At 38.8% G+C, this 27,055-nt stretch overlaps 1 protein-coding gene across 4 annotated transcripts; it reads left to right on the forward strand.

The window, feature by feature from the left end:
* The first annotated feature begins 20,552 nt into the window (after positions 1-20,552).
* On the forward strand, positions 20,553-26,799 carry uba3 (ubiquitin-like modifier activating enzyme 3). 4 transcript variants are annotated; one of them, XM_032548791.1, is made up of 18 exons: positions 20,562-20,605; positions 20,717-20,755; positions 21,890-22,010; positions 22,103-22,183; positions 22,267-22,349; positions 22,447-22,527; positions 22,726-22,769; positions 23,863-23,927; positions 24,036-24,191; positions 24,287-24,389; positions 24,491-24,604; positions 24,867-24,920; positions 25,532-25,568; positions 25,652-25,733; positions 25,819-25,919; positions 26,025-26,088; positions 26,177-26,231; positions 26,351-26,799. In XM_032548791.1, the coding sequence occupies exons 1-18, from the start codon at positions 20,586-20,588 to the stop codon at positions 26,437-26,439; spliced, it is 1,389 nt and encodes a 462-aa protein (XP_032404682.1). In that variant the 5' UTR covers positions 20,562-20,585; the 3' UTR covers positions 26,440-26,799. The 4 variants fall into 4 exon arrangements, with proteins under 4 accessions (XP_032404680.1, XP_032404682.1, XP_032404681.1 ...); XM_032548789.1 differs by lacking the exon at positions 20,717-20,755 and having other exon boundaries at positions 20,553-20,605; XM_032548790.1 differs by lacking the exon at positions 20,562-20,605 and having other exon boundaries at positions 20,747-20,765.
* The last annotated feature ends 256 nt before the right edge of the window (positions 26,800-27,055 follow it).

The following is a 27,055-nucleotide window of genomic DNA, read 5'->3' on the forward strand; positions in this document are numbered from 1 at the left end:
TGTCACTCTCAACTTCCCCCCACCCTTTTCTTTTTAAATATGACGAAATCATTCTAACTTAAACTCCTAATTTTTTTTTGTTTTATTGTGCAACCACAAGTAGACTCCATCTGGAAATCTTTTTTTTTTTTTAAATAAAACTTTCTGGAAGCACCCTGAACATATATGAAACGGTTATGTTGTTTTTCTCCAAAATGTCAGGTTTGCAAAGTAAAACATAGTCCCCAGAGGACTATTGCGCAAACTGTTTAATGGGAACGTGACGCTCGACCCAATAATAACAACCGAACATAACTCAGACCTCTGATAATTTTTATAGCAAGCAATGACAGGTACATGAATAGTATGTTTTATAAGAACAATGATGCTTGGCACACGTATTACAAATGAGATAACGTATCGGGGTGGGGGTTTCCAATTTCTTCTACAATGCATTCTTCATGATATTACCAACGTTTCCAGATATGCGTGACTGACACGATATCGACCTGCATCCATGCGAGCGTTCGCTCCGTGCCCTAGATAGCAGGGACTAGTCCCTTGTGATCGTGGAAAACACAGATGGCCGTTCCTTTTTGCTTCTTCCGCCAGATCTGTGTGACCTTTTCACACAGAGATAAAAGGGCGGACTCTTATCCCCGGCACCCCCTACCCACTCACGCCTCCCTCTTCCTAAGAACAGCCAGGCCTGGCAGCTCAGACGGAGGACTTCCTCTGTTCGAGCTGTCTGATGGAACAATATCAACAGCGAGTGCCACAGCCTTCCTCCTGTGTCTCCAGTGGGCTTTTGTTTTGGAATTATTAGCTTCTTTCTAATCATGACGGATCCCTGACAGACAGGAAATGAGAGATCTATATTAACGCAAGGTCTCTGAGAGGGAGTAAGACGAATTTAAAAACCTACTTTCATCCAGCTATTTCCCACTTAGATGTTATCGCTGATTCTTTTTTTTTTTTTTACATATTAAAAATGAATAACAATTGCAGAAATTTGTCAGATGTTGATTAAAGTGATAGGTTTAGGATCTCTGAAATGAGTTTCTATTGCTGCTCATAAAAGGTTATGAGCAGTTCATAGCTCATCGTCAGTAGATAACTCCCACTGTGTCTTGATTTAGTATAAATCCACATTAGTTCGTTCTATTGGCTCAAGCTAGCGCGAACTAGCTTGAGCCAATAGAACGAATAGACCGTTTACAGTCCAATAGAAAACGTGAATAAATGTCCTCCTCCTTCGAAGGATGCAGCCCCTGAATTTGAAGGCAGTGCGCCACCATAAGTCTTCCTGTGTGAAACAAATTCTGACAACAAAAAAATTTTAAAGACATTCCGATCATGACATCTGCATGATGCAAAAGGAAAGTTGTCTAAAACAAAAACCTGTGAAATAATGTTCACTGAAACTTCAATCAATTAGCATTTTAAATAAAGTAGAAGACGGTGCACCAGCAGTGATCTTCCTCCCTGAAACATGTGCTAAGAATTTCTAATATAAAGTTCTTACAGGCAGGCTAATTATACAAAGAAAGCAGATGAAAAAACAAAAATTATGTTGACTCTAAGCAAACTATTATATATATTTTTTTACTAAAGCTCTCTTTTCTCTCTTACTGGGAAGGCTTTAAATGTTCTTTTGTCAGGATGTGTTTCAAGCAGGAAGATCACTGGTGTTGGATCGCCTCCAGGCTCCATTGTCTCTCAATACAAACTTCAATACAAACGGTGTACAGTTCATAAATAGCGCTTCCATAATCCACTGAGACTGAATATGTTTTTAAAAATACCATCAACTGTTTCTTAAGTTGATGGTATTCTTCAGGTGATCTGTCCCAAACATTTCAGGTGACTTTTTTTTTTTAAATGTGAATTCAGTGTTTGTTATTGTGTCATCTCTTCCTCTGCGTTATCTTCTCCTCAAGTCATCGACTGCTTGTGTGATTTTTTTTCTGCAGCAGGACAATCATTTCCCCGGAGAGCATTGACGAACCGTTCTGTCAACCGTCCTGTGTTTTTTTTTTTTTTTATCTCTTTCTCATGAGGCACACCCAGGGGACACAGGTGGCCAAGCTGATCTGTCCCTCTGCTCACAGATTCTGCTGAGCTGTTTGCAGTCGAGGACTCCTGTGGATTCTTGTGTGCTCTGTGCCTCGGGGCTTGGTTGTGAGATTGGGGGGTGGCAATGTGCTACACATGCAAACTGGTGGGATTTTTTTTTACTACATCAGCGGGGGCAAAGTCCGGTCAATTATCATTTGCGGAGACTGTGGAAGCACTACACTGTGGAAATATGCTTCAGCATGTAAACCTGATCATGTGGAAAATGAAAGACAAAATCCTCCCATACTTAGATTAATGGCTCTAATGGAAGAGGCTTTGACCCAGATATCCTAAAAACAATTTAGTTTTATGTTTTTTGAATCAAGAGCTTGAAAACATTAAATATTACCCATTAAATTATAGTTATTCGTGATTCAACCTTAACAACAAATTATGTGGTGGGGAAAATTCTGTTGTACCTATTAAGTGAAATCAAACTCTAGACCTTGGTTTACTACTAATTATATTTTCAGTCTTTGTGTGTTGGCCAACAGAAAATAATGAGACTAACATTGTTTTGTAAATACATACAGACGTTTTAAAAAATAATGACACCCCATTTAATATTCAGTTCTTTAAAAATGAGGATAAAAGACAAGATGATCTTGGTGTTGGCTCAGCCCAGTTCTTTGCGGATTTACTAAAGGAACTTCTTTTCTTTAGTTTTTCAGACCCTTTTGCTCTGGAATCACCTTCCACCTTTGGTATGGATCAATTGGACACACTTCAAGATTTTAAAACATGACTTAAAACTTATCTCTGTGATCTGCCCTTTAATTAGTTGTAAAATAGGTTTTTAGTCTCAGTCTACTGGGTCTTTTATTTTGAAGATCAACATGGGCATGTGACAGGAAGTCAGCCATTTTCTTTAGTTTTCACTCAGGCACATGTGGGAAGTTCATCTATTGTAATCTGCTTCCCGTTTATGTCATCTACCCCACCGTCTGTACGTCTTAATATTCAGGAGTAGATTTTATTTAATGACTTATTGCTGAAGAATGTTTAAAGTAAATCTAAAATTAGATTTCTACGTGATGCCTACGGGTTCATGTTAATTTATTTCAAACATGTCATTCTAATTTTCTGTGTTTTAACTTTTTCTATTGATGCTAAATAGAATAGCTATTTTATTTCCGTCCTACAGTTTTACCCCATGTTAAAAAATGTGGTTCACCAAAATAAAGTAGAGCTAAGGAAGATGCATACTGACTCACGTATTTGTTCAACTGGGGTTAGGCTTACTGCTAAATTGTGTTAGAAACACACAACTAAAGCAGAATACTTTGACAGAGCTTTTATTATTCGCATTGCAAATTTTATCTAACTGTTTGCGTAGTACATTTTTTGTTTTGCGGATCTTACCCTTTGACATATAACATTTTTTATATCATATTTTTATGTATTTGTTGTGCAAGTCTTATTCCTTGTGAACTTTTTATCCTTTCTGAACATGTTTCATTGTCTTAATTCAAAAGCTGTGTTTTATATTGCGCGTTTGTTCGATCAGCACTTTGAGTTTTGCTTGTGTCTGAACGGTTCTTTCTGAAAAACGCTGAATTGACCTGGATTGAATTACATAGTGGCTTAAGACACAATAAGCGCGCATTTGTAATAATAAAAAGCCTTTAAATCCATCCAGGAAATCATGTTTGTGACCTTGAATATGATTACTGAAGCCTTTCGTGGCTCATGAGAAAAACAAGGGTAGGAGATGAAATATGCCAGTGAGACAGGGTCGCTCTCCGGGGTGCATAAACGAATCTGGGAACACTCGAAAATAACGTTATCTATAAAGAACATCAGCCCCAGGTGACAGATGTAATTCTTTACATTGCATCAGCTGATGTCAGTCAACGACTATCACTCAGGGACTTGATGTGTATCCATGGCAACATGCCAGTCAAAAGGGTCATCCTTGATAAAGCCCCACCTCAATCAATCGCTACTGTCATCGCAACACATTGACGGTGTGATGTTGGTGGAGGGTTATTGTTCTGTCATTATTCGGAGCGGTGAGAATCCCTCTCGCTCCCTCTCCTGGGACGCTCTCCGCCGCTCACCCCTCATTGACCCAGTGACCAGGGTGTGTTATGCCCACAGTTGTTTTCTTTTCTCTTCTGTGTTGCAAGGTTTTTGAGTTCAGCTCTCCGGCAGCAGTGCAATAACTATGTTTTAACAGTCAGGTGATTTAGGTCTAAGTAGGCAATAAAGATATATTAGTTTGGCAAAGGTGGCCTTTTAAGCATCAAGAGGTTGAAGCATTTCGTCATATATTGGGTGTCTGTGTGTGTATTTGGTCAGACGAGGTTAAATAGCTCCTGGTGCTGATGAGGTCACAGCCACAATAACAGGTCAAATATTATGGGGTATTTATGATTTTCCCTTTGAGACCCAGCCACACAATCAAAATACTATTAAGCTGCAAACACGTCATTTTGTAACCAAGAAAAATCAAATCTAGTTCATGAAATGTTTGGGGGTTCCAGTGAGAATTTTACATTCACCTATTATGGGCATGAATTTCACATGAATTTTGAAATTTCCAAGATACATCAATCAGTTAGTCAACTTTGTTTGTATAGCATATTTCAGCAGCAAGGCGGTTCAAGGTGCTTTACATAATAAAAGCACAAAATTGCAAAGCTATAAAAAAAACGGCATACAGTCAACAATTGAACAAACATTACGTTTTGCCACCACCAAAATCATAAACATCAAATATGTTGGTCAATGTTTCATTTATTGTGGTTCAAAACAGAAAAAAACAGAAAGTTTCAAAAAAAGTTTACATTCATGATTTTTTTTACAATCCTTACAAAGTCATAGTAACACGTACAAATCCTAAAAATACACATACAACCCTGAGAAATGCCCCTTGGAGAGTTTTGGCAAATGCTGGTGTAACATCCTGAACCACACACTGGAGGTTTTACCACCCCAATTGAGATAATCTGTAAATGAATTTAAATTGGTTGACTACCTAACATGATTCCAGATTTTAAGCATAGCTCAAAAACTTTCAATACAGTTGAGGTTGGGGCTTTGGGAAGATTATTCCAGAGGCTTGATTTGTCCATCCCAAAGCAATTTTCAACGTGATGCATTGAGTATGTAAAACGTGAGTATGTAAAACCAAAATCAATCTCTTTGACCAATAAATCTGATTCTGAGAAATCTCTAAATGGAAGTGCAGTCAAAGCGAGAAACCATGAAGCCGAACGCATCCTGTATACCACAACTGATTTAACATCTCAACTATTTGTGTGGTGCGTCTGATGCATGAATCTATACCCATCAAAACTGTTTGTTGTTGTTTCCATGGCCGTGTAACAGACAGCACAAAGAGTAAAGTGATAAAAACAACATTCAAACAGCACAAGGTTCAGTACTCGTTTTCATAGTGTTAGACGCAAGTCCCTGCTGTGAGAAACTCTTCACCTTCAAGCAGTATGCACATTTTATGAGCTCCATTACAAAGTTTGTGCTAACTGCAGACATAAAATGGCTATAAAATATCTTCCTTTGGGCAAATCTCACGATTGGATTCCCAATCTCTCTACAATAATTTGCCACACAAACGGCAAATTGCCGGGACATAGGGCTATGTCCCATGTTATAGGACAGGCCATTTACGCCATTTAAGGCATATATGGCGTAAACAGTGAGCCATTTACGCCTTAACTGGCTCACTGGATTCAATTTATTAACGACTTGAAGGCAGCCAAACTGTGATGGCAAGCTGTTGCGATTAAATGCAAAAGTATTAGACATAAAGGACTGCATTTGGAGGTCAAAGTTCAACTGGGATGTGTTGCTGTCCAGCTGTGTGACAAAGAAAGGCAGAGTGTTTTTTTTCCCTTTCTAAACTCGCTGAATTAGGCCTGTCGCGATAAACGATAAATCGATTAATCGTAAGATAAATTAAAGCTATCGACTTCATTTTAATTATCGGCACTATCGTCTCTTCCGACCTTTTTCTCTTTCAGCTAATGAGACTGAATGAAAAAAAGCTCAACTCCGGTGCTCTCCACTGACTCCTCCCTTCCTCATTTCCTTAGTGTAAAGCCCAGCACACTATACGATCTTAGAACTGTCGGCCGATTGTTGGCCCATTTTCAAAACCTGACAGACCACACATTAGCCGACAGAAATCCTTGGTATAACGGTTCGATCGGGTTCGTTCCTGCCGTGTGGTGTCCAACAATGGACACAACATAATGGCTACAAGTCCAGTGAACAAATTTTAAAACCAGGCATTAATTAATGCTTTACTACAATCTACCTGCAATGCATGTGGCTAGTGTCAGCGTAAAGTCCTGACTGAATGAAAATCATTAGAACCTATTTACGCCACGTTAACGAAGAACAGCTGAAAAGTTACCGGGTTTATCAACTGCGGTAGCAATTTCGCTCCAACTCCTCCTCTTGTCATTTCTATATTCTTTACATGTTGAATAAACATTAATGTTGTTTCCACATATCATCTCCAATGTCCGCTGGACTTCGGGTTGCGCCGTGTCAGCTGTTTGGGACGTAATTTCCCCTCAGAAAACACGGAGGAGAATCCGCGCTTTCTGATTGGCTGCCTGTCACATTCAACAGGCTGCGTTAAGTTCCCAGTCGGGGAAAATCCCTGATTTAGATCGGAGCGGCAACGAGGATCTACGGTAACACACAACACAATCTTAGAAAGACCAACGTTTTAAGATTGTCGTAAGGGGAAAAATAGGATAAAAAAAACCGTGTAGTGTGAACTATTGCATCAGGTAGTCGATGTGCCCATCTTCTCTATTTAAATCTAATTATTACTGAAGGGCAACATAATATACAGACTTCATAATCTGCACTCTTTTGGTTGAATGCAGTATTTATTTCCACTTTTACTTTATGTTGTTTAGTTTTTTTTTTCCAAGTGAGTTTTTTGTTAATGGAGACTGAGAATCCATTTTATTTTTGTTTTTGGTTGTTTTGTTTATTTTGTTTATCAGTTCAAGTGTTTAGTGTTCTTTTGAAAATAAACTGTATCTATCTTTGGCAGGAAATAGCATGCATTATTACATCATTTTCAGTGTAAAAAGGTCTTCAAACAATATTATCGTTTATCGCAATAATTTTTGAGACAATTAATCGCTCAGCAAAATTTGCTACTGTGACAGGCCTACGCTGAATCTATTTCCAAATGCAGCCTGGACAGCTAATCCTGCATCTTTGGTGATGAAGGCATATGAATCTGTCCATGCAGAATTAAACTCTGTATTTTCTTCTGAGACTTTTCTCTTTTGGGATTTCTTTCATTGTTAGCTTACTGCGGGGGTCAAACCGCATGTAGGTAGGCTAACGGCAAGGGCTATAGACGTAATTATGACGCATATTGTAGTTGACAAATTATAAAAACGTTTTTAAAAGTTCAATGTTAAAGTTTCACCTTGAACTCCCAAGATAACTGTGCAGCATAATAAGAAAACCCAAACAATTTATATAAACAAACAATTAACTGTTATTTATGTTCCTTTTTCTCAAGACCAAAGAGAGCCGGTACAAGAAGGCTGAAGAGCGGCATGTGGCTCCAGAGTTGCGGGTTGCCGACCCCCGAACTAGGAACAACTGAAAACCTTTGCACTCACTTTCGGTTAAGACGATCAAAAACCAGGCAGTGGCCACACGAAGCAGCATTTCCATTCGAAAGGAGACAGAGTTTGATTTAAGTTCTCTTTGCCTGTGTCTCGACCTGCGGAGGACGAAGACTGTCTCACTCTCATCTCAGATGTGCATCTATTACTTTCCACGAAGCAGCAACAAGAGTCGCTGCAAGGGCAGAGCCAAGCACTAACATCATTATGGTAATGATTGCCAGCAGCAGCACCGTGCGCGTGGCTCTGAAAAGGTGATTCCCGACGATTAATCAAAATACACATGCAGGCTTTGTGCCATCGACTTCCACTCCTGGCAGACAAGTGGCTGGTGGATATGGTTGACACCTTTAAAACTATTTAATCACCGTGATTCATGGGTTGGCGTGTCATTAAAATCGGCGCGCCGCAGCTCGCAAACATGCGGTTTACATTGTGTCAGCAGATGTAATTAGTCACAATCACAATTTTTCATGTCTCTTACGCCTTAAATGGCTCACCGCATTCGATTTATTAACGACATCGGAGGCAACCAAACTGTGACGACAAACTGTTGTGATTAAAAGTAAAAGTATTAGAAATGAAGGACTGTATTTGCAGATCAAATTTTCCCTGCAGGCAGATACTGATGACGCATCGGTAGCAACGAAAACTTCCTGTGGAGGGTGGCTCTTTTCAGAACCTGAAAAAGTTGATCGAAAACACACAGCAGTGTCGTGATAAAAAATTGCCTAAATTCAACTTTGAATTAAGGAAGCCATTATTCACGGATAAACTCATTTTGTTTGAAATATTTCATAAACAAGCTCTGTGTTGGAACTGTACAGTGTACATGGGCCTACATGGGATTTTATGGCATTTCTTCTTACTTTGGAGGGTTTGTGAGCTCAGTGGGAAAATGTGGGCTACGTTTTCACTCAAAACATAGGCGAAGCAATAAATATGTTCTGAGGTGTAAGTTACGAAACAAAGAATGCGGTGAATGAAGTTAGAATGCAGAAAAGGAGTCCATGTTGATTTCTGGCCCTGTTTCTGCCTGTGTTTTAATACATGTTTTAAAAATCTTAAATCTGCTCAGCAGCATTTTGGAACCCAGGAGACGACGAGCTGTCAACACCTTAAATAAAGTCAGCAGGAGAACTTCGACACCAGCAAATAAACTTAACGTTGCTGCAAATCCGATCAGTACAGATGCCACCTCTGTTTTTTTTAAAAAAGATATGTGACTTTTATTATTTCTTGTTTTATTAGCAGCTTTCTCTTTTGTTTGTCTTTCCACTACAGTTTTTTTTTTTCCACAGAAAGGGACGTTTGAGCAAAAGATATCTAATAGTGTTGGCGATACACAACGATGTGGAAAAAAAAAAATTGAACACACAATTAAATATTCAATATTTGAATGAAAACAGGTATAACTGCACTCAAACAAGAAAAAAATAACTTAAAACAACAGGGAACAAAAACATGACTTCTAAATCAGGCTACAGGACTGATTTCAGTTGAAAAGTCTGGTTTGTCAACAGAAGTTGGATATTTCTCACATCTAGAAAATGTTCTAAAATGTTTTTTTTGTTGTTGTTGCTGTTGATTATTTATGTTATCTTAAGTTTTTAGTATAGCTAAAATGGATATTAAATACGCATGTTTTCAAATATATTGACATATTTCCTCATTTTTGTACACAACTTTATACATTCGCAATCACCCCGGTGTTGGAAAAACAAACGGCTTGTTTCGTCAAAATGCGTTTCATTTAAAAATGAAATTGCGAACCGGAAGCCTTCCATATAAGACTACATTGTAAGAGTTGGGAAATAAAATTTTAAGTTGAGTATTTGAGCAGGCAGAGCTGCCTTCCCCTTGAAGAATATCTCTTGTTTGTCTCGATGTAAGCATGGAAACTTTCCAGAGATAACTGTGTCAATATAGCTGATTTCTTCTGAATGAGTCTTAAACCCACAGTAGCCTTGCAAACACCCTCAAGTAATGTTTTTATTGCTTTCCCTGATAACACATGGTAGGATTTATGTTTTTTGTCAGGTAACAGTGCTACCATGGGAACAATATATGGCTTTTATGAAACAGTAGGTTGCAGATAACCCTGTCGCCACGGCTCAGATAAAGACCTGCATTATCATGCAGAAATCAAGTTAACCGCGAGACTTGTTCTTCGTTATGCCATCATTTGTGTACAATGAAGCTATTTTCAGTGTTGATGCTGGCTTCAAAGTGATAAAACACAAAATAAATCAAATTTATGGAGATTTCTTTCGTAAGGATGGTTTTCGAGACAAGATGTGTGTGCGTGCTCGCCGAGAACGCAGCATCCGTTTTTTTTTTATTAGCGCAATGAATTTTGGTCAAGTCATGACAAGAATAAAGTGGAAATCTGTTTGCTCTCATTAGGAAGTGAGAGGATTCTTTAGTCCTGATTGACTTGAATTGATTTCCTATCGAAACTAAATCCTCATGTTGACAGCAGTGATTGAACACTTACATATACGGGGCATTTGGCTTATGTTACAGCTTAAAGTGCACACTGATGGCTTTTCTTTCTGTTGGAAGGGGAAAAGATGGAGCTACTCTGTTTCTCCTTGTGGACTTCATTTTTTTTATGATTAATGTTGTATGCTGTACATTTGATACATCAGCTTGTTAAGTTCATGTTCAGTTCCAGTGTACACGCTGTCATCGTGGCCAGGAAGTGATTGAAGATCTTTCAATAAATCATGAGAAACTTTCTCTTCGTGTGGCTGAGCAATAATTTAACATACAACTTCAATGGTCGGAAGATGGATGGGCAAGTTGTTTTTCTAATCCACACAGGGTGTAAAATGTTAATTCAATCAGTTCACAATTCTTCTAATCAAAATGGGCATAGCTCATTTAAGCTGTTTAGGTTTGGTCCTCAAAGATGCGCATTAAGGGAGAAATTTATGTTAAACCAATTGGAACTTCAACTAATCTCAACCGATTAGTTGAGAACACAGTAATGTTACCAAGTCATCGTCAAGGCAACTTTTAAGTTGTCCCCTTGCACTGTGAAGTTGCGAAACATGTATGTACTCTACAACTGAAATATAAATGTGTCCCTATCGAACACAGTTCTTATAATTGCAAAGAAAGAAATTCACAGTCCTGTTCTTTTCTATGTTCGTTCTGAAAGAACTACCCATTACCTGCTTCCAAACACCACTGACTTCATCTGGTGCTCTTCCTGGTTGTTTGATTGCACATCCAATGTCGAATGACAGACACAGACCCAGGCCAGAAAAAGCCCCGTCCGTGTGGATAAAAGAATTTGTGTGAACAATCAACCTGGAAGGATGCTGCTGTGGGTGAACAAACAAATCCGTGTGTCGGAGGAAATGTTGGTATCTGGTGTATAAACATAATATGTTGAATAATGGGACAGATCCAAAACTTCATTTGCGTTGGTGCTTGTTGGATAAGTGAGACCTTGGTAACTGTTGTACCATTTGTGAACGGGACAGTGGCTAAAATCCACTTGTTGCTGTTGTGACGACTACTGAAAAACTAATTATTATTATTATTATTACAGCTTAATAAATAAAGCTACTGTGAAAACTGTAGTATCAGGCTATCGGTATATTTTATTAAATATACATATCGGAGAAGCAGAACAAAAACATGCAAACATTTTTAATTGGGTAAAATTTTAAGCAAAAAATTAGCTAATGTAACCTAACTGAATGTTTTGTAGTTTTTCCTTGCATTAAAAAAAACTACGTGATTAACCGTTAAGCATTCCTGATATAGTAATAATTTTTTAAAAACCTAGTCTAACAATATAATAGACACTTTTTTCTCTGAAAACCATGGCTAAAATGTTTGTCACTAATTGCTTCAGAGTTTCAAATTCTACCTTCCTTAGTGTTAGCACCTGTAGCTAAGCTACACATCCACACAGCTACACATTTTAAGCTGAATACAAGCTTAAAAACAGTGGAGTATTCATGTGGGTCAGGGTCCACAACTGCCTGCAAATTTTATTTTAATAAATTAAACACCAAATATACCTTAATATGCATTAATACAACGGAAACCTTCTTGGCACTACACCAAAAACTAACAGGCCTTCCTTCTCTCTGCTCTTAGTTGCACAGACAAGGAAAATGAATGGTGCTCCTGGATTGGCTGCTTTGCAAACGTCAGCCAATGGGGTGTCATGTAGCGTCACCCAAAGTGTTTCAAATTCCCAAGCTGCGTTTTCTTTTAAAGATGTCAGATATGCCCTACACAAGAAAATAAGTGAATATTCGACAAATAAATTGGAATTTTGTTACACAGAAAAAAACGCAAATAGGTGAATTATTGAATACTGAATGGACCCGATTCCTTAAACAAACAAACTTTCTCAAGCACAAGTATGACGCTTCCTGAACTTTACTAATGTAATGTATTCCGAAATAATATAACTAATGTAAACATATCAGCCTTACGGTTACTCTACACACCATATAACTAACATAATCATTCAGTTAAATTATAATCAAAAGGCTTAGGGGGTATTCGCTACCCAAATTTAGCACCCAGTGTCATTAGATAGAATCTAATCACATTTGAACCTTGAATTTACAAACAAATTAATCCAATTTTTTTTTAAATTATAAAGCTGAAAAGCCCCCTGAAGTCTCTTTGTCACAGTGTAAAAGGGACAGCTAACAGGAACCAGTTCTGCCGTGCCTGCATTTTTGTACAATTGTTAAATGGTTGTTAAAAGCAAAAAAATGTCTTGAACAGAACTTTGGTCTTTAAAATACAGTGTGGCACTAATGGCAGTCGTTTCTCCCCTGCTGGGCCTAAAAATAGCCTAATTCTAGGAGCAGCCATGTTAAGGTCGCCTGTCGGAACGCTGTCATAAAATGCAAATAACATCACCGACTATCCAGCTGAGGCCCCGCCTCAGGCTGTTTGCTAAGTGTCTGCAATGACATTTAACTCAGTATGTATGGGGAAAACGGAATAATTTCATTCTATACACCTGTGTGCACCAGAGCTACGTCTTGAAAGTGGAGTGGGAACTAGCGAGAAGACGTGGATGTTCCAACGAGCTTAAGGGTGTTGGTAGTTTGTTGCCAGCTTCGTTTGCAAGAATTAAACACATATTTACCACCTGAACTCTTTATATGTTTTTAAAAAATATTACTCACGTATTCCTGCGTATTCCTGTCTTGTGTTTACTTGTGATGCTTATTTTTCGTAAGCTCCAAACAAGACGGTAGCTGTTTGAACGAGTGAGCGGTCTCAAGTCCCCGCTGCAGGAATGGTTCCGAAACTTAATTTTAAGTCGAGCATTATGGTAATTTTGTGCCAACATTTATGATCACTAGTAGAACAATTATCCCATTCCACAGAGAGATATGAACTTTATGGCTCAGTGTAATCTAATTTTCTACTTCATTATTAATCAGCTCCTTGGCAGCTGTTACCGCGAAAGGAAATGGATTCAAAATGAACAGCTTTATTTGTTGTGTTCTCACAAATCCTGAGCACAGAAAGGATTTATGACACTTAAAACACTTGCTTTGCGGAAACAATAAAACACCGACGGGCGAAAATGGAGCTATGTGTCTTACAATATCTGCCAGCAGAATGTATCAGGTAGCAGGGAAACTATTTCTTCTTCTTTGTTTGGGTGACTCCGGGTTAAGGGTCACGAACAGAAGTGGACAAAAACTCCCCTCCATCGCTGTTATTTGGAGACGTTTCTTAATGAAGTGACCAATCAATCGACTGACTGCTAACAAGTCACTGCATTGTCACAGCTGACATGTGAGAACTTTGGTCGGGAACGTCTGCATTAAGTTTTGCTATAAAATGAGCGCGCAGTTAGCTTAGACACTAACAAATGCTGCCTTCAGGCGCGTATTGTAACAGGAGGAATTTATCTGGAGAAGATTTAATGGAATCGATGCCGACGAGACAAATAACCAGGCACACTTAACCAGGGGCGAAATGTTTCAGCTTTCAGAAAGAAGAATTCCCCTTTAACTTAACTCCTTAATTTTCATGCCACGACTACAAAATAAATGTATTTTATTTAGATTTTATGGGACAAAGCAATTCAAAGCACAACTGTGAAGAAGAAAATTTCTACAAATAGAAGTCCTAAAAGTGCAACGTTTGTATTTTATCCTCTGATGCAATGCTTTGTACACTCATCTTTCACTGCGATGAGTCTTTTGAAGTAACTTTGCTTAGCCCACTTAAAAAAATCAACATTTTCCCCCCATTTTGCTTTATGAAACAATTGGAAATTTGTCAGGTTGTGTAGAGGAATGTTTTTTTTTTTTTCTTTTCTCCGAAGAGTTTTTGCGGCGCTAGTGGCTCGTATTTTTTTCGACAGTAGGCAGACAGGAAGGAGGGTGAGGAGAGGGGGGAAGACATGCGGCAAAGGTCGTCGGGACCGGGAGTCGAACCCGCGACGTCGAGGACTAAGGCCTCCAAACGTGGGGCATGCTAACCCCCTGCGCCACCACAGCACGCCCCAATGTGTAGAGGAATGTTAATCCCCACAAATTCTCAACTAGATTTAAGCCTCAACTTTGACCGGGCCATTCTAACGTATGGATGCGTTTTTGATCTAGATTATTCCGTTGCAGCTCTGATTGTACAATCAGGGTCGTCGTCCTGCTGGAAGGTGAGACTCCGCCTCGGTCTCAAGTCTTCTGCTGCCTCTAACAAGTTCTTCTGTAATTTCCCAGAATTCAGCTGTGTCCATGTTCCCCTCGCCTCTGACCAGCTCCTGCTGAAGGAAAGCGTCACCATGGCACGATGCTGCCGCCTCCGCTATGTGTAATTACACTTACATTTTCATCCAATATACAGAGTGCCTTCTTCCACATTTTTGCCCCCCACAAAACTTACAGCAAACTGCAGACAGAACATGTTATGGCTTTTTTTCGTGACTGACTTAATAGCTGTCCTGTCGTCACATTGTCATACCTGAGCTGTCGACCTCTACAGCTCCTCCAGGGTTACCGCCAGCCCAGGTTGAAAGCCTTGCCCTTTCAGCTAAACTCCATGCTCAGATGACGGGTTAAACACCTGCTCTAGCGAACATCCAAAGCTTGAGGAACATCATTTGGCTTCAAACCCGTCCACCAGCTTCCTGAGTGACTGGCAGCAGCTGGTGAAACTGGGATCTGGACAATTCCTGAAGAAAATATTTAACAAAAATAAACAGATCAAACAAACAGGCTTAGGAAGAGCACACCACACGGAAATACTCCCGACAAGATTTAAACTGGAAACCGTTTTTCTTTGAGAAAACCTCATTCTCTTCCGTACAGCCTGCAGACGATCTAGCTAATTCTTAGCAATGAGACCTGAAAGCCTTTGGATTTTAAGTATACACTTTATGTTTCCCGCATCTCACAGGCACACAAAGACAAAGAGAGCTGCTGTTGCAAAAGGAAAAAAAAAAACAAAAAACAAAACTGTGAATCCTCACAAGAGGAGGTGTAATGAGAGAGAGCTTGGGTGCAATCTCATCTGCTGGAGCTCGTCGTGGCAACGCTTCCTCCTGCAACAGCATAACAGCGTCCTCAGAGTGCACAACCAGGAGCTGCTCTCTTTGTTTCAGAGTGTTTCATTTCCCGGATCAGAGTCTCAAGCACGTAGATGTTTTAAAGTCGGTTTTAACCCTGTTCTTGGTGCGCTAAAGCATCCGCTAGCCTGAAGTATAGAAATGTAATGCAGCACACATTTCCAACCATTCTTCAGCATGGGTCTGTGCGTTACATTACGCAGTACTTTAAAGTCTGCCACAAGTAAGCTATACTTTTTAACGAGTAGCAGACTATAAGAACTGATCAACATGAAACAATACACTACACTCATAAACAAGTTAGTAGTCAGAAATTTTTATTAGGATTTTATTTTAGTTTTGCTGCTACACAGTATATTATGGCGAGCTGGGGAAAACATTGAGCTCAACAGCAGCTGGCAAGTGCCTTGTATCTCTGAGAAGCTGTCTCATGCAGCTGTCTTAACATACATATACAGTATATATATATATATATATATATATATAAATACTGTACTGCAATGCAAGAACCTTACAAGTACTGTAGTAGCCTGTACCATTTATCAATTGCTTTATCTTCTCCTCACACTTGCACAGGGAAAAGATGTAAGACAAAAAGACAGCAAACCTGCAGGACCTTCTTCTTCCTGGAAGGCAACAGTGCTTATAACTGCCCCACTATGCAGCCCCCCCCCCCCCCCCCCCCCCACTTTATGTGTAATGTAATAAAGAAAAAAAAGTTTTCTAGTACAACTCCAAACCAGCACACGCATACGTTGGTTTGAAGGCCAGAGGAAAAAGGTCATTACCCTGTTTTCCTCTGTGTTCGCCTTACAAACACAAACTGCTGCATGGCTGTGGAGTGAAAGAAAAACAAACAAACAAAATGCATACTTTCCAACCACTTTTTTTTTTTCAAATTTGAAAACTCTGCCATGCATTTGTTTTAATCCCCTCCGAGTCAGTGCTTTTACAGAAGTTTTCGCTGCAGTTACAGGTGCAGATCTTGTTGGGTAAATGCGTCTACAGGCGTTGCACATCTACATCACAAGCTGAAATATTTGTCTTTGCAAAAACTTTTTGGGCTTAGTCAGCCTGGATAAAAACTGTCTGTGAACATCAAATTGTGCTCATCTTTACTTGGTTTTGCACCAAATCGTCAACAATTTTATGATAATTGTGACATGCCTAATGAAAAACAAAACACCAGAACCTGCAGAAAACAAATGCAACAAACAGGCGAGCAGCAGGAGGCACTAACACTTAACCTAAAGTTCTGAAACTTCATTAGTTGAATCTTTTTTTTTTGTCAGAATCTTCGTTCAATGGAAGAAATGATCATCGGCAAACCGACAGTTGACCCTACATGCCTAATGTCGGCTATTTAAACCTCCAGATTTACTCCTCAGTAATGTTCTTGGTGGAGAGGAAGGATATAACCCACTTCCTAAATAAAGCTCCACCACGAACCAGGCTGTGAAGAGGAAATAAGGTGAACATAAAATAAAAAGCTAAGGAGCTGTTAGCTGTTGAACCACAGGATAGGATCTGAACATGGTAGTACTAATAGTAAATCAATCGTTCGTGTAAAATGCATGATATTTGGTTGATAAAAATGCAATTTGCGGGTGAATTTTGTACCTTTTGCCAAGCATTTTGATGTAGATCATTGGATAGTGGTTAAAAAATTTAGCTATATATTTTATTTTTATGTCAAAAAGGATCAGAAATGCTCCTGAAGACACCTTGGACCTGCAGGGTCGGGCTTGGAACCCATTGGCACCTGCTTACAGTTCTTGTGTACAAATTCTAATTACTTTGTGAGCAGTGGCGATAAATCACAAGAGTCTTAATCAAAGCACCACAACAGAGAGAGAGTCATCAATGACTTAGAACAGCACAACACAACATTGGATCCGTAGCTTCTCCTCGTCTTCCGGTCGCCAAGCGCCAAACACAAGTTGCTTCACCGTGACACATTATTATTAGTCCAATCAGCTCCACTTTAAAATCCAGACAAAAAGCCATCAAAAGGCAAATGGATTGGCAAGACACATGAGGCCGTAAAGCTGGCGAAAGCTCCTGATTCTGCATGTCAATGATGTAAAAGACTTTCCATTTCTCTGTTTTCTTGCAAAAAATAGAAAAAAGAAGCAAAAGCAGTTCTTCTTCTCCGAGGTCCCGCTTCCACTGACAAGGTGCCTTTCTTTTGATGGCATACCATGATCCAGTAATGGTCACTTCAAGTCAGGTCTCTTCAATCTCAGCATGCGGGTTAACAGGAATTGGCGGTGATGGATGGGGGAGAGGTGGGTCACCTCAAAGGCACAGTGGTGACATTCACAATGTCTCAGTTTAAGATCGGGAGAATGACAGATGGTATTTAAACTGAATCTATATATATATATATATATATATATATATATATATATATATATATATATATATATATAAAAGAAAACATGTCAACACAGGAAAAATATTGTCCTGCTTTACAAGCAGGGCATCACAACAACTGCTAAAAGGCTCGAAATATGTTTTAAGAAAACAAATTCATATGTTTTGTAAAATCTGACCCTTCCATTCATCCATTATCATACACACTCACTCAGTTTAGAGTGACCTATTAACTTACATATTTGGACTGGAGGAGGAAAGCGGAGTACCTGGAGAAAAGCCACGAATGCACAGGGAACAACGTGGAAATTCGATCCCAGGCAGGAATTGCTGCAGCCACTTCATTATTATTCCTTATTATAATCTGATTGCTTTGATCAAATTCCATCACTTTGTCGCGTTTTAACATGAGAGCGCAGCTGAGGGGGAGATAGAAGAAGAGCGAGGCCCAGTCAGAGAGCTGTTAGACGGGCAGTCATCTATGAAGGACGTGGACACAGCAGTTATTTTTAGTGATCAAGTTTCAGACGCTGTCACTTGGAACGTCTCATTAATAATAAGCAGGGTGGGGGAAAAAAAAAATTCAAATCATAGAATCCATGAAGAAAAAGAAGAAAAAACTCTTTTGGTTCTGCTGCTGTTTTCCAGGGTAAATGACGCCCATCAGCTATCAGCGCATATATTAGCACATTCCCAGTGACCTCTAGTGAAAGGTACCAACTCCACATTTCCGTTAATAATAGAGGAGGTGTGGTACGACGGATTAATTACGTTCGTGCGCTCACAAGCGCCTCCTTTAAACGTGCAGAGCCCCGCGTCTGGGCTTTTTATTAATCATTCCGTAATGAGAGATTAAACACACAGATTCATTAACAAACTGTGGACACATTAAATCAGGCAGCTACTTGAGGGAGACGTCCTCGCCGTTAAGTCTGTAAACATTGGAACGGGTTCCCGACACGAGCAGTGAGTCCAGAGAGAAGGTTGGAATGATAATAATAATAATAATAATAATAATAATAATAATAATAATAATTTAATAACAGGTGGATGATTCGCTCTGAAAGAGTCTAAGCCAATGAGAACTAGGTTAAATAATTCTTGACACTAGTCCTATCAAATTCTAGTTATAAAGTATAATCCACGTGTTAACCCTTTTTTGTTCTCGACTTTAAAATGAACTACAACGAGATTGAAGGATAATATTTTTTACAACTGGACACACAGCGTGTGTAAGAAAAGCTATTCTGAACTAGATGTTTGTGTGAACCGACATCAAGACAAGAGGCAAGGAATGTTCTTTTTCTATAAACAAAAAAAAAACAACAACATCATTTTTTAATGAAATAGACCTAAGCTGTGAGTTATATAACGTGTCTACTATTAGCTCAGTTTGAAGCATGTGAGTGGTGGAATTATGCTGTGGGGAAGTTTTTTTTTCCTTTTTTTTAGAAGAGAAAACGAAACTGATCAGACTTAATTGGAAAATTGATACAGTGCAATCCTGGTTAAAAAAAACCCAAAAAACTGTTAGTGACCCTAAACATGCAGCCAAAACATGTGTGGGTCCATTAAAGTGCTAATAAAATACATTGAATTTTCTTGTTACAAAGTGACAGAAGTGAAAAAGGGGACCAACATTAGGCTGTATCTTGTTTTGTTTTGTTTTGTTTGCTATTCTTCTAATGACCAATATTAATTGCAACCATCATGTGCAAATGAGTGAAAACTCCTAAGAGGCTTCAGTAATTAATTTAACTTTTTTCAGATGTCCTTGGCTAATTGTTTCCCAGCTAGTCGCTTGCTCCAGAATGCTTTGATGTTTTGGATTTCCTTCACATGCTCTTTGATCAGAATTGTATTTTGTCGCCATGGAGCTGCCTGTAAACGTTGTGATACTTATCAACAAGCGCTCAGAGTCTGTGTGGGAGGACACACTGCCAGACACGTGGCTCCAGAAACAGCTGCCATATTAAATCAAGGAATGTCTAATAAAAAGTGCTGCATGTGTTTACAGAACCACACCAAATTGGTTAATAGTATTCCGTAAAATGTTCAGAGCACACTAGATGTGTCTAGAGCCGATGCTCAACTGCTTTCTGTAGAGGTTTAAGGTTATTATTAATTTTGTACAAAAATAATTAAACAGGCGAAGATAAAGGAGCAAGTTTAAAATGCTTGATTACTATTTTGTCCATACTTGCGGATTTGCAAAGCACCCACGGGTCTCTGGAGTTTTTTTTCAGAATCAAATATTTAGTTTGTCACCATTTCACAGTCCAAAATCTAAAACATCTGCATGAATGATAACTAGATTAATAAAGGGTGCAAAGAAATCAAGAAAAAAAAAATTAAGAACTGTGTTCTCCCCTACTTTAAACAAACCCTTCACCTTTACAAAAAATAAATAGATAAAATAAATAAACAAAAAAAACAAAAACATTTTTGGCTCTCTCTTACTGCTATTCTGTCATTTGTTTAGGAAATCTTGACGTAGACATCTACCTACCATGAGATAAGAGCTCTTAATTTCAGGTAAATATGAGATTAATTGAGTTCTGCCAAGAGTGTTGTTTTTTTTTCTTTCAACATTTCTTCATCATCTTATCCACAGCTGCTGCCTTACAGTGAACATTGCCACCTGTCGGACAATATTTGCAATTGCGTTTTTGTATTGGACTTGTGATGCTTTCAAGATATTGGGAATTTTTATATCAACTCACCCAATGCAGATGCAGCCACATTGTCTTTTCTATATCGACATGCTATAATTGCCTAACACTACATCTTAGCTTACAAATAATTTCAAAAGCACTTAAAATATACGTTTATTGTAATATATATTTATTATTCCGTATTTGGATGCGTGTTCACTACTACCGGCTTTTACACCTGAAGTCACCAAAAATATGGCGGAGATGGACGAGCCGTAAGTAGCCGCCGAGGAAGCAAGACAGAAACCCCGAGAAAGATGCTATCTGATCACATTAAGCTATGGAAGAACAGTGTGAATCAACCTTCTTTTATTCTCTCTTTTTAGGGAGAAGAAAAGAAGGAGAGTAGTGGAGCTGACTGAGAAGTTAGTGAAGGTTTGAGGTTTCCAAGGCTCCGGGTTTAGACAGGAAGAAGGCGAACGTTAGCTAGATGAGGAAGCTAACCTGGGCTGTAAACAAAATACACAAGTAGCCTCTTCAGGGACGTTTACCGTGGCTAGTCGGCCGTAAATAACTAGCTTGTCTGAACAGTGATTTTTTTTTTTCTTCTTCCACTTTTTTGACTTATTTTGAGGAAATAATATGTTCACTGTTGACATAATAGCTATTTATGCAAGACTAATCACCGATTTTATCTACCCAGGAGCTGTTGAGGGAGGAAACATGAGTCGAAGTGTCAGAAACGCCTGTCTCAAAAAGTAATAAAATAATAAGAGCTAAGACAGGACAAAGGCAGAAAAAAGGTTATATGCAGTGCCTTGCATAGTTGTCAACCTTTTCACATTTGTCATGTTACAACCACTAATTTCAAAGTATTTTTGTTGGAGTGTTGCAGGCTAACACGAAGCCGTGCATTTATTGAGAAGTGGAACGAATAGTGGTCACCGTGACAGATTATTCTGTCTTATTATTATTTTGATTATTATTATGACTTTTTTGTCCTTGCCCAGCCTTCAGAGTCAGTTCAGAGTCTTACTTTGCAGTAATCTTTTTATTTTTCGCATTATGAGCTGACCAGTGCTCTGTGAGATATCTAAATCTTTTTTTTTAAGTTTCTAACCTAATTCTGCTTTAACGTTTCCACTGTGTCATCCGCTAAAGTCTGTGATGTGTCCTTTGTTCTTTATTTTGGCGTAAGGGGTTGAATAGAGATGCATACCTCACCATTTAGATTTTATTTGTTCATAAATTAGAAAACTTTGCATGCCTTTCCTCTTCAGATGTATGCACTACTTCAGGTTGGTCTATCTCATCAAATACTTAGAAGTATGTGGTTGCTATCTGACAAATTGTAAACAAAAAACTAAGAGTTTGAAAACCTTTTCAAGGTACTACATATACACAGCAGGCCTAATAAGTCTTCTTAGGTACAGCGCCCACTTCACCTAATGTAGATAGTCTGAGTCTTTGTTTTTGTGTGATTTCTTTTACAACATTACATTGTAAGTCTTTTTGATGTACGCCGCAAGGTGATTTATAAATGTGCCTATCCTCTCCAGCATGATTGTTGACGGAGTCTGTGGAGGCAGCTGTGAATGGGAAGGTCGATGGAATCACGTCAAAAAGTTCCTTGAGCGGTCAGGGCCGTTCACGCATCCCGACTTTGAGCCCAGCGCAGAGGTAGCGATCCCAACGCAGCGCTTGTGTTTCTCCCGACCTAACATGTTCCGTCCTTCTTCAGCGGTTTAACCTCTGTGTGTTCTTTACCGCAGTGCTTGCAGTTTCTGATAGACACCTGTAAAATCCTGGTCATCGGTGCTGGTGGGCTGGGATGTGAGCTGCTGAAAGACCTGGTAAACTCACCGCTTTTTGAAAATTTACTCAGCATTACTTTCTGTTTCAGTAAAGTCAATTCTTACCAACTCTTACCATTCAGGCTTTATCAGGTTTCCGAAACATTGATGTAGTTGACATGGACACGATAGATGTTTCCAACCTGAATCGCCAGTTCCTTTTCAGGTCAGTGTAATTATCGCATCGTTGACATTTCAGTGCTTTGAAAAAAAAAGAAAAAGTGCCGAAATGTTACTTTAATCTGTGGACATTTTTTCACCAGATCAAAAGACGTAGGCCGGCCCAAGGCGGATGTTGCAGCAGATTTTATCAACAGCCGAATACCAGGGTGCCGCGTAGTACCGTATCCTTTTCATTGGAACGGGATGCAAGATTTTAGATTGCTAACCCACAATATTTTGGGAAATTTTCTTTGTAGGAAGGAAGAAACGAGTCTAATTTTAGAAAGCACAATTTGAGCTGCCAACCACAACAGTAATTCTAAGGAAGTGAAAGCAAATTAGCGTTTTAAAAATGGTCTTCTCCTTAACGGCTTCTTCAGGCATTTTAAGAAAATTCAAGACTTGGATGAAACGTTCTACAGACGTAAGCATCTTTAACGTACTCCCCGGTCATCTCTTCAGATCCACTCAACTAATAACTTTCCTGATGAGGAGCGCGGTCGATGAGTAGCATAATACAGCACTTTGTAGTGAAGTGAGCTACCATAATAACACTCTCACAATGAGTTGTATAATATCCGCTTTTGTAGAAAGCTGCTCATTAGTGAGAAACAACATTCAAGGTTCAGAACAGAAAAAAAAATTTACGAAATGTATCAGAGCACCAAAAAAAAAAAAAAAACAGGTTCGTGGAAAATCATGAAGTAATCATAATATTGCTATATTTCATTACCTCGTGAAGTAGAGAATTGAGACGAAAAAAAGGTAATTTGCTGAAACAATAAAGTACTGAGGGCAGTAATTAAACCAAAACTGTAAATATGTTCTACCCAGAACTCCTCAAGTGGTATAGTTTAACGTCACCTGGTTCAAATTCTGCAAAAAAACAAACAAAGAAACCCCCAAATATCCTATTCAGCACCGTCTGCTATCCAATTATTAATTAGTTAGTCCAAAAAATAGTAAATGAGCAGTGAAGATCAGAAAGGTCTGAACTTTTAACATGTAGATGATGGTTGTATGTTTTTAGCATGTTTTGCCACAATCACTAAAGAAAGCCTCTGTTTTTGGCAATGAAATTTTTATTTTTTTATGTAAAAAAAGGAATTGAATACTTTGTATCTTTTTAAAAATGCTTAAGTATTTAAATGAAAAATCTGCAGAATGTGCCTCTTTTTTTTTTTTATCCAAATAATCGCCCGAATAATCGATAAGACTAATCAGTCACTAAAATAAACGTTAGTTGCAGCTTTCAGCAGGATAATGAGAAGCAGCCAATAGGAATTTACATTTGACTCCTACAGGAATCAGTCAGCAGTTGAAGGTCAATGAGAAGTAGAAAGACATTTTTCCATTTAGGTTGATCAAAACTAAATGGTAAATAAGCCATGGAATGGATTTATTTACTATTGTGTATGATCCTACTTTTGGATCCTTTATGTTTGTCTCACAGTTGTTATTTTCACCGTTTCCTAATTGAAGTTGTACCTAATTTATTGACACCTGTCTTCTTGTAGAATTCCACATTATCGTCTGTGGGCTTGACTCCATCGTTGCCAGGAGGTGGATGAATGGTATGCTGGTAAGTATGTTTCTTTATGTGCATTTAAATATGAAAACCGTGATTTTTAGTTGACATGAGCGTGTTTTAGCATTTCTGTTTATCGTTTTTTTTTTTTTTTATGCGCAGCTATCTTTGCTCGTGTATGAGGATGGCGAAGTGGATCAAACCTCGGTTGTCCCACTTGTTGATGGCGGGACCGAAGGCTTTAAAGGCAACGCCAGGGTCATTCTCCCAGGCTTGACAGCCTGCGTTGACTGTACACTTGAACTTTATCCTCCCCAGGTAATTAAGCACACCTTTTTGGAAGAGTTATATTGACTGGACCGAGTCGGGCGCCGCACCAAATCTAATAAATGAATGTCCACTTGTTCTTGTAGATCAACTTCCCCATGTGCACAATAGCGACAATGCCTCGTTTGCCGGAACATTGCGTCGAATATGTACGGATACTACAGTGGCCAAAGGAGATGCCTTTTGGAGGTAAACGACCGAGTCGGATTACTTGTACCTTTTTTTGTTTTTTTTAAAATAAATATTGTCTTTGTAACGTTTAGCTCAGTTCCTCGGCTGTTCTGTTTTAGACGGTGTAGCCTTGGACGGAGATGACCCAGAGCACATCCAGTGGGTGTTCCAGAGATCTCTGGAGAGGTCTGCAGAGTTCAACATAACAGGAGTCACTTACAGACTTACACAGGGTGAGCATAAAACCGCACGTCTGCTGCCAGCTGACCGCTGCTCCTCTGGGAAATAAGTCGAGATGTATAAAACTGAAACGTTGCTAACCCACTTTGTAAACGTTTGTTGCCGTCTCTGCCCGGTATATTTAGAGAGTAAAAAAACAAAATGTAACGGAGACATGTTTTTATGATGTTTTATATTTTTGCAGGCTGGTTTTGATTTCTTTTGATTAAGTAATGACGGGGTAAGCAAAGAAGATTTTCCCTTTGAATTTTGCAGGTGTTGTCAAACGAATAATTCCAGCTGTTGCTTCTACAAATGCTGTCATTGCTGGTAAGTAGCTTAGATTATAGACGCATTCATTGGCATTTTCTTGATGGATTCAGACGTGTGATTTGCAAAGACTTTGAGATTTCCAAAGGTCTTCCAACATCTGGAAGACGTTGTTCCATGTCATGTTCCATGACTGTTTCACCCTCAAAAGAGTGAAACAGAGTAACTTTGCTGTACTTCCTGTTATCTGATATTCTCTCTCTCTCTCTCTCAAAACCAGACATTTATTGTTGCTACTTAGGAAACAGTTTCCTTCAAAATAGTCTCTTACACCTCTGTTGTTTATCCGTCTTCAGCTTGGAAAATGGCTAACTGAGTTGGCTTCGCTTCAACATCCACACTGAAAAGTGTTCTTGTCAGGGCGCCCGTTTGTAGGGTGCACTCACTGATCAAAAAAAGATCTAATTTTAAATCTGCTGGTCACTGGTGGTGTGGACAGTCGAGTTGAAAATGTAAAATTTTCTGTCACAACCTGATTAATCGAAGTCTCTAGTTAAGACTTGACAGTTATCCAGTAAAGACTTACCGTGTTATTCTACGTGTTTTATAAAAAAAACTAGTTAAACACATGTGCCTGTACTTATTTGTTACCTTCACTTTTTGTGATGCAGCTGCTTGTGCAACAGAGGTTTTCAAGCTAGCAACAAGGTAAGGCGAAAGTCTTTTTTGCAGACATGTCTACAAATGTGTTCACCAACTCTCATTGTTCCTCATACGTTCCATTTTTGCAGCGCCTACGTACCTCTTAGCAATTACATGGTGTTCAATGATGTGGACGGCTTATACACTTACACTTTTGAGGCAGAACGGAAGGTTTGTCCCCTCTTGTTTCATGTTTATCTCTAGATTTCAGATGGTTTGATTGGTCGAAGTGAATATGTGACTCTTCCTGATGTAGGAAAACTGCTCAGCCTGCAGTCAGATACCTCAATATCTGCGCTTCACTCCTTCTTCCACCCTTCAGGAGGTTCTGAACTACCTCACTGAGAGCGCCTCCCTGTAGGTTTCCTTGACTCTCCATGTTTTCTTATTAATTGTTTTGCTTCTTTTTTTTTCATACCTAATATATATGTTGGATTCTTAACAATTCGGCATTTGTTTAAGGCAAATGAAATCACCTGCTGTAACAGCAACTGTTGAAGGAAAGAGCAAAACTTTATATTTGCAGGTAATTCCGTTAAGTTTTTAGTTCTTTTTTTTGTTTTGTTCAGAAATGATATAAGTTCAAGCTTAACGCAAGGTATTTTCTTTCACAGTCGGTTGCTTCAATCGAACAAAGGACACGGCCAAACCTTTCCAAAAGCTTGAGAGGTGAGGTCCTTTATTGTACGGGACCTTCCTTTGACAAGGAACGTTTTCCTTCCTTGTCAAAGGAAAACGTTTTGAATGTTTACTTCACTTTCGTTACCAACATGATTTTTCTTTTTCAGAGCTGGGCCTGACGGACGGACAAGAACTGGCCGTGGCCGATGTCACCACACCCCAAACCATGTTGTTCCGACTCTGCTTTACCTCATAAAACTTCCTCAAGCACTTTGACTACCACAACTGTTTACTGCATTTCCAATCAGGTTCTACTTAGTTGTGACCAGTTCCACTGGTAAAGTGTGCGTGTTGACAAACGTGAACGTTTTGCACTGAAAAGCCAAATTGTAGTCCGCATCTTGTCATGTTTTAGTGATGATTTACAAATCTTAAGGTTTTTGCGTTAATATTTTACGCTCAGTACCTTTGTAGTTTGTACAAACTGTACTCTTTATAAGAATATTTTCTGCTCATTCTGATTGTACTTATTTATTGAAACAGTTTTTTAGTCGGCGCTGCCACTGAAGCTGTGTGGAGGGTGTTTGAACTGGAATTAAAATGTTTTTCTTATTGACTGTGTTGCTTCATGTGCATACACATTAACATTTATTTTCACAGTGAACACTATAAAAACTATATAGTATAAAAAAAGATCCAGGTGGAGTACTTTAAAAGTCATTTGTCATATACAGATCTTGGAGAAGTTTTTATTTGTCTTTGACTTTTTCATTTTTTTAAAGTCAAAAATTCTCAGAATTGTACTGTATGTGTTGGACCAACACAAAGCAGTACATAATAATGAAGTAAGAATAAACTATTGCAATTTCTTT

This window comes from Xiphophorus hellerii, chromosome 20 (assembly GCF_003331165.1).
Source record: "Xiphophorus hellerii strain 12219 chromosome 20, Xiphophorus_hellerii-4.1, whole genome shotgun sequence".
NCBI lineage: Eukaryota > Metazoa > Chordata > Actinopteri > Cyprinodontiformes > Poeciliidae > Xiphophorus > Xiphophorus hellerii.